General features: G+C 37.2%; 3 protein-coding genes across 4 annotated transcripts; 2 read left to right on the top strand and 1 right to left on the bottom strand.

The window, feature by feature from the left end:
• Window positions 1-184: 184 nt before the first annotated feature.
• Window positions 185-5,957, top strand: LOC110378897 (5'-nucleotidase domain-containing protein 3). 2 transcript variants are annotated; one of them, XM_049836706.2, is made up of 9 exons: window positions 185-544; window positions 624-799; window positions 988-1,215; window positions 1,967-2,101; window positions 2,195-2,352; window positions 2,713-2,899; window positions 3,193-3,333; window positions 3,952-4,103; window positions 4,423-5,957. In XM_049836706.2, the coding sequence occupies exons 1-9, from the start codon at window positions 376-378 to the stop codon at window positions 4,646-4,648; spliced, it is 1,572 nt and encodes a 523-aa protein (XP_049692663.2). In that variant the 5' UTR covers window positions 185-375; the 3' UTR covers window positions 4,649-5,957. The 2 variants fall into 2 exon arrangements, with proteins under 2 accessions (XP_049692663.2, XP_021194005.3); XM_021338330.3 differs by having other exon boundaries at window positions 187-544; window positions 4,444-5,957.
• Window positions 5,947-9,305, bottom strand: LOC110378898 (endoribonuclease CG2145). The gene is made up of 6 exons (XM_021338331.3): window positions 8,846-9,305; window positions 8,567-8,678; window positions 8,365-8,449; window positions 7,376-7,528; window positions 6,905-6,993; window positions 5,947-6,472 (listed from the first exon to the last, which is right to left on the bottom strand). The coding sequence occupies exons 1-6, from the start codon at window positions 9,217-9,219 to the stop codon at window positions 6,236-6,238; spliced, it is 1,050 nt and encodes a 349-aa protein (XP_021194006.3). The 5' UTR covers window positions 9,220-9,305; the 3' UTR covers window positions 5,947-6,235.
• Window positions 9,306-11,754: 2,449 nt separating this feature from the next.
• Window positions 11,755-12,809, top strand: LOC110378899 (uncharacterized). Its single transcript, XM_021338332.3, has 2 exons — window positions 11,755-11,965; window positions 12,271-12,809. Exons 1-2 carry the CDS (start codon window positions 11,917-11,919, stop codon window positions 12,675-12,677), a joined length of 456 nt encoding a protein of 151 aa, XP_021194007.3. The 5' UTR covers window positions 11,755-11,916; the 3' UTR covers window positions 12,678-12,809.
• Window positions 12,810-17,595: the final 4,786 nt, after the last annotated feature.

Genomic DNA, 17,595 nt, shown 5'->3' with positions numbered 1-17,595 from the left:
CTAAGTCACAAAAGTTCACCAAAACACTTAAAACAGCTGAAAATTCTAGGCACACGTGCTAACCAAAGACACTCTGTGGCGAGAATTTAAAAGGCGTCAAAAAGTAGTTCCAGATAGTTTACAATTCCGAGCTTGAAATGGTTTGTGTCAGTATTGTCATTTGTCAGTTGCTTGTCACTGTCAGTATAAAAATCAGGCACTGAAGGGTAGTGTGTGCGTGATGTTTATTCGAATAATTATGCAACGATTTTAAATTAATAATAATAAAACCTGAGAATCAACTAATCTATTTTTGTAATATTAATGCGTAAAACACTAGATCCATGTGTATTGGCTTTGTTTTAAGTGATACGTTAAACGTTGTATTTTATAAAAATGACATCGTTGATGAGTTTACGTAGTAATTTAACACTTGGAATACGAAAATGGAAAAGCAGTATAACACAACTACCGAAAAAAAGTCCAGAAAATGGGTTATGCAGGAGTTTTTCAACACGCGAGTTATTAAAAGAGGCATATTGTCGTACGAAGCTAAAATTTAAATGTAAGTATAAAAATATATTATGACTCGCGAATTTCGTGTAACTGTACGGTTTAGGCGCTAATAAAATATTATTTTTCAGCTAAAAAATTACCTCAAGATGTAAATCCAAGAGGCGTATTTGCCTGCAATGAGCTGGATCTTTCTGAAGTCAAAGTGTATGGTTTTGACTATGATTATACTTTGGCACATTATAAACCGAGTCTGGAGCATCTGCTCTATAATCTCGGCAGAGAAATACTATTAGAAAAGTATAAGGTTGGTGTTTGTATATTTAAACATGTGTTGTTAATTCCCAGCCCAAAATGTTCAATACATTTGCTTTGAACAATACTGCAAACTCAAAGATTATATTGTGAAGTCTTATTATTATTAATTAATCTATTCTTTGTTAAATATCATAAATTATAACTTAAAAAGTTTTAATGATAAAATTTCGTTTACAGTATCCTCCAGAAATATTACAGTTGGAGTACAAACCTAATTTCGCTGTAAGAGGTTTACATTATGATATAGAGAAAGGCCTCCTTTTGAAACTGGACTCCTTTTTACAAATACAATTTGGGGCTGTGTACCGAGGTCTCTCGCAGGTGTCTTCTGAGGAAGTGCTCAAGTTATACAGGAACAGAATCATACCCATCGCATATGTTGAGGGAGATACTAGAGCTCATAAAGTATGTACTATTTTAATTATATTCCATCTATATCTATAGTAATATTATAAAGAGGTAAAATTTGTATTTTTGTTTGTTTGTTTGTAGACCAATTTAAAAAAAAAATCACCATTAGAAAGCTACATTAATTATCTGCTATTTGGCTATTTGTTATCCCAGTATAGGTGGTAGTTCCCTCAGGACAAGGGTGAAACTATGGAAAAAGGCTAGTGTTTCAATATGCCTGGTTCACTTTGAGAAACAGCCAGTAATATTTTCTATATCAAAATTAGCAGACTTATTTAACCCTTGTGTCCTTAGCGCTAAGGTTGAAACTACTGTTATCAATAGAACACAGATTTGTAGAGTAGATAGCAGTCAGTAATCACTGGCACTTGTAAGCAATCATTCATTTGTTCTCCCCTTTGCAATGTTGACACAAGGACCATGTATGTAAAGATACTCATGTATTTACATACCAATGTATGTATTTACACACAGTTGTTTGAATTCCAAGCTATAAACACCCTTTCTATGACTATTTATAATATGAAGACGATGAAGTAAGAAGTTTTATTGATATAATTTCAATAAAAGTTATTGCATCTTATATAAAACATTTGATAACTTGAATTGAATTCTTTGAAATAATTTTTCACTTGTTATGAGAATCTTTAGGTTTACACATCCTCGTGTTACAAAGCCTTTTACAGTTACCTGTAAAATATAACATTTGAATAGTTTACAATAACATAATATTCGTTATTTCCAGCCGAATAGAGCTAAGATGGTGCATTTAGCAGATTTATTTTCAGTTCCTGAAATGGGTTTACTGTGTAACGTAGCTGAGTATTTTATCAAAAATCACATTGACTATCATCCTGAAATTTTGTTCTTAGATGTCAAGGTAAATTATCTACATAAATACTGCAAAATATATATTTGAGCAATTTTTTAAATAAAGAAATTAAGGGGTTAATATTGAACCTATTTATTCTAGAACTCAGTGCAAAGCTGCCATCCTATAATGCACAAGATAGTTGCTCAAAATGTGAAGGAGTACATAAGGCCCAATGCAGACCTGAGGAAATACTTTCAAATGCTGCAGGATAATGATAAGAAGCTCTTCCTCGTGACAAACAGTCCATATCATTTTGTGTGAGTAACATACACCTTATGTTTCAGTTTACTACTGTGACATTTTATAGACATAACAGATTAATCTTATGATAGTTAACACAAAGCAAATGATAGTTATATGTACGTAGGATATATGATTACATCTATCTTCTAAGTCATATGACCTAGTAAACTACAATGTAGAACGTAAGACACATGTTGTCCTATTAATTTGCACAACAGGAGACTGTGTGTATGTAATATGCGTGTGTAGCTGTATACTTCGTCCGTAAATAAATCGTCATTGATTTGTTTATGTGCAAAAAAAATATTATTCTCAATATTCATTTATGTGGGGAAAACTGTTTGCAATGATTTTTTTTGATTTTTTTTATTCAGTAATGCAGGCATGGAGATGTTGGTAGGCCATGACTGGCGAGACTATTTCGACGTAGTGATCGTGAACGCGAATAAACCCAAGTTCTTCACGGAGGTGTCGCGGCCCATCCGAGTGTTCGACAAAAACGCCAATACACACATTTGGGAAAAAGTCACGTCGTTAGAAAAGGGAATCATTTATTACGAGGTCAGTTCGCAACATGGTTTATAGCGCTTTAAAGCTAGGGGACTTGGCCTCTCGTAAACAGAGCGGATTTTTCGCTCGGGTTTTTGATTGCACGGGGGCTGAAAATCCGCTTAGGTATATGAAACGCTCTAATATAAATAAGCGACGTTTCATACAGAAATGATATTGATTGATAAAGCTTATTAAAAAAATCGTACCTACGTCATTTATCAGCCTAATTATGAAGGCTACTAATGAAAATCTTACTCAACGACGCGAAAGCACTCATTCAAGGCCAAGTAATAACATTACAGGGTACGGTGAAGCAGCTACAAGACCTGACGGGCTGGTACGGGCACCAGGTGCTGTACTTCGGCGACCACCCGTACAGCGACCTCGCTGATGTCACGCTCGAGCACGGCTGGCGTACTGGCGCTATCATTAATGAGTTGACGGTAAGACCAAGCATACTGCCTACTTGTTTTTTGGTGGGAAATCTTCAGATGACCTCCCGCTTCGGGAGCAGCAGTGTCAGACTCCTACTGAGCAAAACCCACCATGTTCCTTCTTAAGCCTTTTATGTACCAAAGCCGCGGTTACTCTTTCGAACAATCCTATAGAATAGACAAGGTCTTTAAAAACGTAACCCTTTTTGGCAAAGGCTTTTCTCATAATCTCTCATCGTTTTCTAAGCAAAGATTGATATGATACAAACATTTGTTTACTCCATGATTCTATCGTTTAAACATGATTGGCATTTGACGTTAAAGCTTTGCAATGTCCTCTGTATGTCGCAGTATTATTAGTCTAAGATTATAGTTAGTGCCAGAAAACTGAAAATGCTTACCTATTTCGGTTTCATACTTGGCAACTATTCAGCAAAGTTTTAAAAGAATTTCTACTAGCCAGCGAGCACGAGTATGTTTTGTGTTTCAAACGATTTGGTACTTCGATTTTCATTACTACAGATTTCTGATAACTTATCGGTTGGCGCACTATTCGACTTTAAAAAATCGACTTTGGAGTCATTGTAATAGAATCTAAAATCACTTAATAAATTTTTCCATTGACAGCATGAAATCAACACCTTGAACACACAGTCGTTCAAGGAGAACGCGAACTGGCTGCAGATGCTGACGCAGCTCATTGAGGATCACCAGGACTACAAGGACCCTGAAGCTTTGGAGGTCGTCACCGAGTGGATGGCCGAAAGGGACTACCTCAGGTTGGTTAACATTTATGTAACTTGACAAGGTTCTAGCTTTCAGGGACTTGGGTAAGTAATAAATGTTGCTGAGGTGATAAATGCTTTTGCCATTTGCAATACAGAAAAATGCCGATTTCAAATATTTGTTTATATAACAGATATATTTGGAAAAAGGATTCGTGCATATTTACTTTTTATTAAATTTAACTATTTTTTTCAGAGGATAAATAATGTTTACTAGGACTAATTATAAGCTAATCTAAATTACTGTGTTTGTAAGTGCTGATTGGCTGTAAATAACGCTGTGTTGTGTTTTGTTTTCATGCTTCCATTGTAGGAGTTGTTGTGTCAATTGCAGGAATGAAATAAAGGCAGTGTTTAACCCACAATTCGGTAGCGTGTTCCGTACATACCACAACCCGACTTACTTCTCGCGGCGTCTGTTCCGCTTCGCCGACATCTACACCTCGAACATCTCCAACCTGATGAACTACTCGCTCACGCACACCTTCTACCCGCGCCGCGGCGTCATGCCGCACGAGTATGGCTCTTATTTCGTCTGAACTAAGTGTCATTGTTATCTAGCTAATGTAATCACTTCGAATAAGATTAATTTTATTTATGAATTAGTTTCGTAGCAATGTCACCTGTCACGCTTGCTGCGAAACATCTAGGAATCTGTAAGAATAAGATACCTGAATAGTTAAGCAAGAATACTTTGAAATATGAACCGATTGTCATACGGTATGAATTATTATAAATGTATTATCAGTGGTTTTAGATATTTTCATGATGTTTGTAAATATTTTTAGTTTATTGTTTTAGCAATTTAGTATAAATATACAATGTAAGACTAATATATCTACACTGTGGATATACTGCAAATCATCCAACGGTATTCTAGTCAGAAGTATTTAATATAAGTCTTACAATAAGTTCCTTTTATTTATTTTCTTACTATATACATATCTTTACTGTCAATTGGTCAGCTAAAACATAGGAAAATGTAGTGGGTGAATTTCAATTAAATATAAGTGAAGTGCAGAGTAAGGCCTCGTCGTCTCAGCTAACAGATGTATGTCGAGTGACGACGCGGCTTTAGTCTGCAAACAATTGCATACAACATTGAAGTATTTAAAGCTAACTTTTAGTATTCTTTAAAGAGGTATTACGGGTTCATTTTTATTTTATCGTGGTTTATTTAAAACTTTTGCTATTAATTTGTAAATTTTCGGTACATCTTCTATCATTATATACCTATATTCTATATTCAACCAGACTGTATAATGCTGGTAAACTGTAATCGCAATAGGTCAAAGTTATACATTATTATCTCTACCAAGAATCTTATTTTTATTAAGCATTTTGAAAGGTGTTTTAACGAGTGATTGAAATGATTGCATAAAAAATCGGCGACTTAGCTTGTACCGCGATTTTAATATTTTATGTATATAAGATCGGTTTTTGTTAATATTGTTTGCAGTGATTTATAAGACATATTTTACAAAAATATTTTTGTTGCTGTTTTTATATAGGACTTTATTGTTGCTCCTATTGGTTGAGTAAGTGTAATATAACTATGCAGGTCTTGCTATAACTCATATTGTAAACGTAATTATACATACTATCCTTAGAATGTTTAATGCTCGAGTATTACGACTTACCAATATAACCGAAGACTAGTGGCTAGTGTGTATCACCTGTGCCATGTTGAGACAATAACATAACTGGATGCACGTCTTGTCGTCTTTCATAGTTATGATCTGTAGTAAACCGTGTTTAGATAAAATTAATTACGTATCAACTATGAATATTTTGTCTAATCGTCAGTGTTTTAGAGAAATGTTGCAATAAAAAAATATTTACACTGAATTGGTTTTATTATTTTATCATACATTATCTCGTCTTAAAATGGGATGTTGCGAGATTTCACATTTAACAACATGTTTATCAAGGGGCAAGACCCGCGGATCGGGGCCTGATAACTCGCTTGTTCTAGCGTTATCTCTGTTCTAAAGTTTATAAATACATAACTCGTGTAATTATCGTTATCAAGACTATTGAGAGAGCTTAAATTGGCCTAGAGAAGCAGTGTGAGTGTCTTAAAATATTGTTCATAAATAATAATAATTACAAAGAAGCTTAGTATCTTAGTAGAAGGGGTATGCAGTGTCGATGAGGAGTACATTTTCTGACTTCAAGGTTTTGGTTTGTATGGAGAAGTTGATGTTGTTGTATCGCAGCCGGCAGGGTCTGTCAGGCCGTGCCATGAAGCACATGGTGTACAGAGCTACCTCCAGCTCGGGAGACGTGCCCACGAACATGGTCACCTCGGGCGCGTCCTTAGTCTCGCTCAGGACTGAGTGCTGCTTCAAGATCATTCCTTTCTGTAAAACATAAGCATTTGGGTTTAATTAGCTGACCTATGTTTATCCGATTGGTGATCTTATGCCAACATTTACGTAGGTATTTATTATCGACTGTTGTGCACTCAAAACTTAATATGACCCTTAGATAACTCTAGGCGATTGGGTTTGTATACCTACAATCGGCAACTGGCGAGAAATTACTCTCTCGTAAGCCCACATTGACCGGTTTCAATTCTGAAGTAAATATTATTTTACCGAATTTTGCATTTCATTTAAGTACGTGCTACGAAACTTTCCTTCTTTTGTAGTAAATCATTTTTAATTCTTGTCGATGTCTCCTTAACAAGATTTAATTTGAACGAGCTTAGTTGCACCTGATCCCATTTAAGGCCAAGATAAGTATTTAAATAAGAATATATTTTACATAATTATCACAGAACGCTAACTTACCCCGGACAGATCTAGTTTATCCAAGTAGCCCAAGTAATTGGCTTTGCGATCTTGTTCGCGCTTAGCGAAGAACAACCAGCTGTGGAGCCCTGTAAGTAAATATAGTCAATTAGCTATGGTTAGCAATTCATGTTCAACAGTGTACATTAGGAGTCAATATAGTTGGCACAGTTAAGCTAATTTTAATAACAAATCCAACACACCTCTGTCGTCATGAGTAGGTAGGTACTCTTTCGAGGAAAACGAAAAGATTTTCGCCAAAAATCGAAAATGTGAATTATAAGATTTTCGAAAAAGTTTTAAAGATATTGACTGGTGCTTGAATTGCATCAAAGACCATACCTAATTTTGATCCACCAAAAAGTTCACTCCTGAACAAAGTTGCCTCAGCTAGGGGCTGCATACTCACCGCATTGGACATGCGTGTTAGTTAGCAACAAAGTTCTCATTCCTAAGTTATAAGATACTGACCGAGCACGTCGTTGGACTTGAGCTCAGCCATGAAGATGTTCTCGAAGGCGCAGCTGCACTTGCACAGTCCTGTCCAGTGGCGCGCGTACTTCGTGAACCAGATCTTCTTCAGCAGCTCTACTTGCTCGTTGTACTCGTTCATTTGGGTAAGTCCTGGTAGAAAATATAGGTAAGCTAGACGACCTCACAATTTTTAAGAAAGAGAAAACCTTGAAAACCTTTATTCGCAGAGACATGTAACAGAGAAACAAGTGTGTTCATGGTGGGTGCCTTACAATTTTTAAGGGTGCATCACACGGTGCATGTAGTTGACAAGTGACAAGAGCACCCGGGTGGGTATTTTGACTTGGTACAACATGCGCGAGTCGCTGGACCCGCACGTTTGTAAAATGCATGTAACCTGCGCACGGGCCTCATGCGCAAGCTACTTGCACGGTGTAGACGCACCCTAACAATCTTGTTAATCTGTTGAGAGTTATTAAGGTAAATGCCTATGGTAATATGTACGTACCTATCTATGGTATGTTATTCAGCTATAATCATGGCTGCTACGTCATGTTAATAATCGAGATGCTGAACCGATTAAATACAAGTTGATTTTAAACAAACTCCTTGTGAGTTATAACATAGAACTTAAGTACTTAAGCAATTATTGTGTTATTGAATAAGTACCAAAGCTCTTTAACCTGCGTTCCAAGTAGCTATTAAATATCGCTTAGAGAACAAAACGTAAGAAATATGGTATATTTTTTTTAGAAACAATCATAAGAACTTTAGGAACCTATAGTCATATGTCATGTTGCTAAATATATGTATATAGAATGTGTTGTTCAAAATTCATATCTAATTGCGTTAATACAAAATTGAATCTTGCTCATATAGGCGATCAGGATCAATAATATCTATCATTCGATCGAGTTATAGTCGGATAGGTACCTATTCCAAGAGTGAATGACTTCTACAAAATAGAACAAAACAGGTTTCCTTACCTTTGCTAACCAAAAAGTTCATCAGACTCCTAATTGGCCCGGTCGCAAGGATCGTGTTGATAAAAGTGACTTGTTCCGTTTCCTCCTGCAACATGACATCATCTACATTAGTTTACCTTGTCTGATGCAGGTGTGTAGCTGTTTATGTACGTCGGAATTATTCAATTGAGACCTACTTACTTAGTTATAAAAGTATACTCACATTGGGCGTGACGAACTCTGGTCTTATCACGTTTTTGTGGTAATTGTCGAAGAGTGCAACAAAAGGCCTGATTGTTGGACCACTCCACACGTTCTCAGGCACGCTCAGGAGGCTACAATGTTATCAATACTTTAGTGCATGTTTAATTTAATCTTTGTTATGTACCTACTTAGGTGGTACCTTTTTCAAAATATACCTAACGATTTCAATATTTAAATAGCTTGGATCTCAGATTTTTACTGTTCGGTCAAACACTTCGATCAAATGAAAATAACTCACCTTTGTGGCGCTTGGTCATCCTTCGATAGAGGGCTGGTCTTGCCTTGCAGATTAACTTGGATGTACGGCAAAGCATTGTTGATATCCGCGTTAAACATTTCCTCACTCACACGCAGAATGTCTTCATCTGTAGTGGAGTCCTGCACCTGACGCAGCAGGTCCTCGTAGCTCTTCTTCTTAGCATAGTCCACGACGCCACCCACCACTGTGCCTATTTGCTGAAGGGTGTTGGTCGCTGTGTTTCCTTGCTGGCCGGTCACAGAGTTGCTGATCAAGTTGGGCAAAATATTGTTGAAGATTTGGCCTGCAGCATGTGCCAAGTCGTCGGCGCGACATACCGCCACACAAACCAATAATACTAGTGCAATTTTCATTTTGGATAGGATATAATACGTTGTTCGTAGCGCGATCACGACGCACTAGTGATCTCCGAGCCCGCGCGAGCAGGCGATACTGCGCGACCTTTGGGTGATGTCATGCTCACTTACTGTAGATACAGATATGTTGTTGTGATTCTAAGTGCGGACAAGAAGTTTTTGCGACGTCGACAACGGTGATTGCCCTGAATGTGTAATATGAGATGCAGACTAATTCTTGCTTGGTAAACAGAATTGACCTCCACGGGTTTCCGTCATTGACACCTCAGATCACGCAACCTGTATATACGCAACCTGTGTACGCTGCTCGCGTTGTCTTTATGTATGGATTTCCTAGACGCGCTTTGCTATTATGAATATTTGTGCTAGGATACATTTTAAACTGTTGCAGTTGAAATTAGCCCTCTCAGCAGTTTAAATCTGCCATATGATGAATGTATTTTTCTTTATTACGCCCATTATGATAAATGAGCACAATGATTTCATCCTAGGTACCGACCTATTCACCAAGGTGACCAACAATAACAAATGAGTAGCACTACCTAAACGTGGATATGATTGATGTGATGCAGTCACTACTTACCTCCTCAAACTACACCACATGGATGAATCTAGATTACTTACCTACATTCGAAACCTATTTAACTGTCCATGTTACTTTTTTCCACTATTAATGAGTATATTAATAGCATTCATCATTTTAAAGCCCATACTTAATTTATATTATCTAAGAACCCGGTGTAGCATAGCTTTGTGCCTAAATATTTTATTTGGTGCAAGCGCCTACTTTGTGTCTTGTTACTATAACGCTTAAAGCGTTCTTTGTCAAAGAAAAACCATGGATATGGAAATAGGATGTTACAGTTACAGTAGTATTTATATCCTAAGAATAAAAGAAAGTCATCAGAAAAGAGACATTATCAGAAGCGCATCGTTGCGGGCGAGCGCGCGTGCGCAATGCAAGAGTAGCGTGCTGCGCCCGCGCACTGCGGGAAAATCGTTTCTTACTCTATGTTTAATGCATTAGGCTCTCGTCCGAGCTACGTTTCGATACTTGTACGGTGCTGTTAAACAACTGTACATACTACATAGCAACCGTTTAGAATGCTTCCAGTTCTGAGGATATGCGTTGATGATGCTCTAATGAACTTCTGTAAGACAAAAGGCCGAATTTAGAATTTTTAATACTTTGATACCCAGTGACACTTCTTGTATTTTGGAACATTATAGGTAGGTAATGGATAAGTAGCTAAACTTATGATAGTCATTGATAATTTCCACTTTGAAATGTCACACAAAAGTTGAGGTTGTAATGCGTAACCGCATGTTTATATTAATAGAGTCTATATCAACTTTTGTGACAATTGTTTGCCATTGTTTCTGGCCAATTTGCTAGAAAGTGTGTAAAATTAAAGTTACTGCATAACATAACTCCTTAATATAATATAATAAGTTGCGGTTTTACTTCATACAAAATGTATGTAACGTTTCACGTCCGTGCCCCGTTCGAGCCACGTACACGGCACGCCCCGGACACGGCCCGGCCTAATATAAATCAACCCTAACTATCCGATTTTTTACATGACAAAAGGTAACATAGTATATCTAGTTTTGTAGATCATCCCAAATGGAAGTTTCTATTTCATTGCACAGAAGTACAGAAGTGGTAGTTAGTTAATAGAAACAATAACACAACTGCTCACCATGTTTGCATGTCCGGCTGTTGCGGTTTTTCTTATCGCCCCCGCAGTTCCAACAATAATATTTACTGAAATATTTTGCTCCTGGAATAGATTAACAATCGCATGGGTTTCCTCATTAATTTGTTTTGCAATGCTTCAAGTTAGATTACGTGGAAAAAATCTTAATGTGTTGGTATAATTATTTACTTTTAAACAGGCAATTATAGCATAAAGGGTAGGCAAGGGTAGGCATCACGAAAATCTGACACGTTCCCTTACTATGTTTTTGGTGGCAGGTAGTTATTTTATTGATTTTACAAACTGATTGTAATCAACAGTTTAACACAATAGGTAAGTACCTTAATTAAATTATTGGACGAAGAGATGTTTCTGTACTTACCTGAAAGCTTTAAGAGAGTTTACCTAAAAAGATACTGGTCATACCCAGTCATTTTCTAACGCACAATCATCTCGTCGTCTGCACCAGGAAGCAGCGAACATGCATACTGATGAATTTTTTTTTGACTTGTGAGGTTACTATACGCCAAGGTTGATCTGAATATACCTTTGATAGCGAATAATATAATATAACATAGGTATGTTCTTATATGGATTACCTAAAATCCTAATTGATGGCCACTACAGCATTTACTTGAAATCATTTCAACATGAAAGAAAGTAAGTATAAAAAATACATAATTAACTAGAAATATTACAGATTCGTAGTACCTAATCTTTCCAAAATGATTGTTTATGAAAACATAAACATTCGTATACCGAGAACATGTTATCGATGAGGTCACGGTACACAGAGGTCGCTGACGTAGTGACGTGACCAGTTCGCTTGAAGTATAACAAGTTGGCCGTCTCGATCCTGCCATTGCCAATTGTCGATATCGACCAATCCGCAGAGCTGTTTAGCATCACTATTCACACTTCAGTGTTCATCAGTCCCGAAGCGGTTAGTACGCGAAGGCAACGAGTTTTGAACGCTAGTCAAATTGTGAGCAATATGAAGGCTGCCGCGCTGATTTTGCTGTCCGTCTTCTGTACGATTGAATGTAAGTAAACCAATATTATATCAAATAAGTGAGTAAACCAATTAATGTAAAAGAAAGTCATGATTAAAGATATGTGTTCTACAATTGTTTTTAAAGCAAATACTTTATACACTATTATTTTAATAAACGTTGTTGCGGCGATCAGTTCAACTTATCGTTGTTTACCTACTAGTCTGACATTCCATTCAACGATTAGAATAAAGAGATTTCAAAGTAGGTATCTGCACCAACGTTACCTGGCTAATACTCTTTCCTTTGTCTTCGCATTCTTGGCAATATTTAAAATAGGTAATTCTAAATTTCAGGTCGGAAGATCGTGCCGATAAACAAACATGCGAACATTGACTTTATCAACATGGAGAGTGGGGGGATGAGGCCGGCGGCGCCCGCTGTGCAGCCTCCCAAGCAACCGGTGCCTCAAGCTGTGCCCAGCCAGCCAGCCCCGGCGCCCGTCGCACCCGCCCCTGCAAAGCCCCAGACACCTGTGCCTGCCGCCAAGCCTGTCCCCGTACCCGTGCCTACGCCGCCGAAGCCTGCTCAACCCACTCCCGCTCAAATCAAGCCAGTTCCAGTCAACCCCCCACCTGCATCTAACCCGATAACGACCCCTGGACCCGGTAGCGTTAAATCACTCATCAACTTCTACGACAGCAGAGGCAATGCCAGTCCCATCCGGCCTTACAGCTACAGCCAAGCCGTCAAGCAAGGTTAAAACAATATTTTTAAGTAATATTTTGTGCCATTCAGATGAATTTCATGCTTATTGTTTTTAGAATTAAGAATTGTTCTGTATGAATCATCTCTTACAATTCAGATGGAATTGATTAAAAGTAATGTGAACCTTTTTGTATTAATTGATCTACACCATTTCTTTACCTGTTTGTCCAGACTTATGACACTTATACCTGCTGAGGGTATTGTTAAGGAAAGGGCTACTAATATCTAAACAACGAAAAGATTCCGAGCTTCATAAAAAGTGTTTTTCTGCAAAGCAGATTGGCAAGTCCCCTTATATTAAGAGTTTTTGCATTTTCATTTACAATTGCTCACACATATATAAGTTTACAATTGTTAGTCCTGTGTAAATAAGTCACAGGCGTGCACAACATTCACAGAGAATAGTGTGGTCGGCTATAAAAAACTTAAATACTTTTAAAATTAATAACATTAAATTAAAAAATAACTCAAATCAAAAAGAAAAATGTTTAGGGATAAATTCAATGTAAATAAATAGAATGATAAAAAGGTACCTACATCCTTAACGGCTGAAAAAAGTGATATTGTGAAATGAACATCATGTCTGACTGAACAACAATGACATTTGTGGTAAATTATATAACAGGTCGTGATTCACTTTCCTAGTTCACCGCATGACGAGGAAGTCAACGAGAAGTACTATATTTATAGGTGATTCTTATTAAAAAAGAATATTTAATTGTAAATATATTTACTCATTATTTATTAAGTTCCGCGCAAGACACACATAAAACGACAATTGCAGACAGCAAAGAGATATCGGCTTAAACCCCACCTGCTGAATAAAAAGTGGAAAGAGAATATGTAATCTTGTAGTTAACCACAATTAGAAACGGAGTCAACGGCCGTCACATCAGCCGGATACATCTAGATGCGACATAAAAGGCGCATTAACAAGATATAAACAATCGCAGCAAAGCCTATGCCCGCCAGTGAAAGTGTTCGGCGGCGCGCGCGCAGAGCGGGGCCTGGGCGCCTGCGAGCATTGTCGCTCATTCATCGCCGCCGCAGCTCTCGTAATCTCACGGTTTTCAAACACAAAACACTATTTTATAATAGCTTGGCACAGCTTCATTAAAAATACTTCATATCAATTAGCAATATGCCTTGTCAATTGATCACATATTGCGACCTATTAGGACCAGACGTAATCCTGATCCTTACAGTAGATATATAAAACGTAAAAAACTGCAGCAAATTGTTATGAATGTACCAGTTGCCGTAGAATGTAAATAAGAATGTGCTAAGTGGCCTACTTTATAACTTTTACATTATCTACGACGACGGTAACCGCAGCGGCATTTACATAAAAGAAAAACAAGTGTAAATATTTTTTCAATTATTCCGGCTCTGCTTTGAATCAATATTTTCTATGCCAATATATTTTGTGGATAGTAACCTCAGCGCAACGTGAGCAGAGCTTTCACAGAATAATATTTGCAATGTACGTCATACATAGTGCGAATAATTATGATAAGAAAATTTTGAAGTTATATAAAGTCAACTTGTTTGGGTTGAGGCAAACAAAAATATTCCGATACACTTGGATAGGTTTTCTCCAGAAAAGTAACTTACACTTATTTTCTGGTTTGTTTTTTTTTGTGTCTCAAAAATTAGAGGTACATGTCTTTTAACAATACAACACATAAAAGGCTCGTCAATCAGCATTGATACTATTTGATAGCAACATCCCGGACCTAGCTGCGGATACGGCAAGCTGCACGAGCGCACAGATAGGGCTGCGGGCTGGTCACGAAATATGTGCCACTTTCACTGGCGCGTGAATCAGCGGTTACGTCGACAGGATGCCTTATAGCTCTTACACGAGCGTTCGCGACATATTGTGCAACCGCGTCCGCATTTTGAGCTTATAATAACAACAATGAGTCAACGCCCTTGCCAAAATTTTCGTATAAGGACATATCCCAATTTTGGAATGCTAAAATGACGGTTTAGATGTTTATTCTAACTTTCTTATTTCGTAATACATATTTTTAAATTTGCTTTTCATATATTTCTAAATCTATTGGCGTTACACTAGTTATGCTTTTCGATTCGATAAAGAAATATGGATAAACTGTAAGCTTGCCTATTTGATGTTGCTATCAAATTTAATTTAATTTCAACTAATTATGATAGAAGAAGTTCTTGTAATATCCTAATTCCTCTATGGCTAAGATCTGGTAACTTGCCAAACGTACAATAATTATCGTGAAAGCGTTAAAGATAGACAGACGGATGAGATGACAGCAAGAAAGAGTTACTATAGAACTTATAGTATAAATAAAGTACCAAGATTTGAATTAATTTAATTACCGTAGGACGTCTTAGAACCTAACTCATTAGTGCAGCCTATAACTAACCTAGAAAATAATTCACTTAGCGACGTATGTAGGATAGTGGCCGGCAGTTATTTTCTATCAAATAAAATTATTAACTTTGATCTGTTTATTACATTAGCCAGCTTTCTACGGATAAGAGTTATTTTATGTGTATCAACTTTCTTATATTGTTGGGGGCAGGTGTAGCACACAATAAGCGGCGTTTGTACGCAGCTACTTACTTATAAATTAGGCATATTAGTAGTAACACAATGGGGTACTTACTCGGCTCCAAGTTCCCATCGTGTTGCTATGAACGTATTCACAGTCACAATAGTTAGGCGAGCCCAGGGCTGTCTCCTTCTTCACGTCTTCGCTCTAATCAAGAAAATGTTCAAACCTACACCTACTGTATTTTATTTAGTTTTTTTTAATATTCTTCTTGCTAACAACATACACGTTCATGACGCTGTAACACAGAATAAACTTGTTTTACAGCTGCATTTTCCAGCGAACTTTTTTTCACGATTATACTCGTGCAGTGCGTGTATTCTTCAGAGAGCTTCCGTTTGCAGGACGAACAAGAACTTACGTATATTCTCAAGTACCGGCGTAAAAGAATTATTGGAGTTTAGGATATTTCAAGAACATAAAGGGACTAACACGTTTTTAGGTATTTTTTTTTAATGTAGAGTGACATTTTCATTAATCAACCCTAGACGAAGCCGCGCCTCACAATTTACTTTGTCAAGTAATCTGCACACAATGACAAGAGAACATTTTGTGGTTCCATAACTTTACACAATCAGACAGCCGGGCGAAAGTGCCATTACATTTTGTTTGTGAAATTGCAATATCACTGTATTCAATAAATCCGATTATTAAAGATACAATAGCTAAATATAATAGATATCTATATATATATTGATATTACGGTATTTTAATATTTGGGTTTGCATTTGATAGTGTAGAGAAAATCGCTTTCATTTAATAATACAATTCCCAGTCTGAGAAGAAAAACCAAATCATCCTCTAGATTGAGAAACCTCTGTAAGCAAGTCTGTTAGTATCAATGAAGATCACTAATACTCTCCTTTATTTGTGAATCAAAACTTTACTGAAATTAGCAGGTAAGGGTCACTGTTTTGGTGCTGAACTTAGGCCCCTACGCACAATCACGTTTTGCAACAAAATATCTGCGCAACAGACGAAGCTGCACTAGTCATGTTTTGTCCGGTTGTGGCAATAATTTAGGAATTTCCCGCATCCGCGAGACTCACTTTCGTCGAAGTCCTACGGCCGCGTTATGTTATGAAATGGTGGCCGCCCCCATTCTGCGCGCGTCCGTATTACCGGCCATTGAACAACCTGCGCCTGCGTCTGCCCCATTCTAATGACCACATGACGTACGAGTTACACAACTCCATATTTTTTCAAACAAAGGTCAATGGCGTATAATGTTACGTTACATCGCTAAGTAATAATCCGTCTGCAATCAATGATTTATAGCGTTTTGTATGTAATGCAAATGGTATTCTAACTATTTCTGTCAACTTTCCTTTTCTGAATGATTCTAGGTTTGTCGATAATAACACAATAATTATGTCTAATTTATTGTATGACATAGTTGTTTGGACTGGATTAGAAAATCTGTTTATCTCTGATTTGAGTCCTGTGAAGGTTTGCGCGTAGTTAAAATTGACACTACTATTTTAACTATGAAGATTATTTTGACAAGAGAATTGCAGTTTAACATAGTTTCCCATAATTGCTGCTACTACCGCTATCTGTTCTTAGAACGCATGTTATAATTACATGCTCAATATCTTCTTGTTGTTAATATAAGACTATAGTACTTATATTTTCCAAGCCAAGTTTCCGTTGCATTATGCATTTTCGTGAGTATTAATTAGAAACTAAACCAACCATTAAAATAAGAAAAAATCTTACATAACTTTCTAAAATTCTTGCTCGTTCGGACATTAGTTGGTATGACGGAGCATTTCAATTTTCGTGAATGCTAGCAAATACTACGACATCTTTTTGAAAGCACAACGTATGACGTTAAAAACATTTCCAGCTCATTTCTACATAATCTGAAATTATGTTTACAAAATTAAAGCAAACTTTCACTTTTCGATCGATACATAACGACGACGTATTAAAACATTGCAATAATATTGATAATGTTTTGTAGGTAAGCCTCTTATGTAAATCGGAACATCGGAACACTTGGCAGCTTAGAAGTGACTAATCCAACCCGAATTCAGATCGTGTTCCGTTTACAAGAAAGTTGTGACACGGCATTGTTATGCAAAGCGGATCTGTAGGCAGCGACGTGCAGACATTGTCTCATGTATGGACATCAGATCTGCCAGCTGCAGGAACAGTCTGAGCAATGCACTCGTTGCGAAACTTGGCAACTCACTGCTGATCCCAGTGGCGTAGCGTGGGGGGGGCAGGGGGGGCACATTCCCCGGGCGGCAGCTTTCAGGGGGCGGCAAAATTTACTCAATAAAAAAAAATTGTTTGCAACTAGTATCTGCGCCGCTA

Source organism: Helicoverpa armigera, chromosome 3 (genome assembly GCF_030705265.1).
Source record: "Helicoverpa armigera isolate CAAS_96S chromosome 3, ASM3070526v1, whole genome shotgun sequence".
Classification (NCBI taxonomy): domain Eukaryota; kingdom Metazoa; phylum Arthropoda; class Insecta; order Lepidoptera; family Noctuidae; genus Helicoverpa; species Helicoverpa armigera.
The sequence above is the reverse complement of the archived record's forward strand: the minus strand, read 5'-3'. Positions and strand labels throughout refer to the sequence as shown.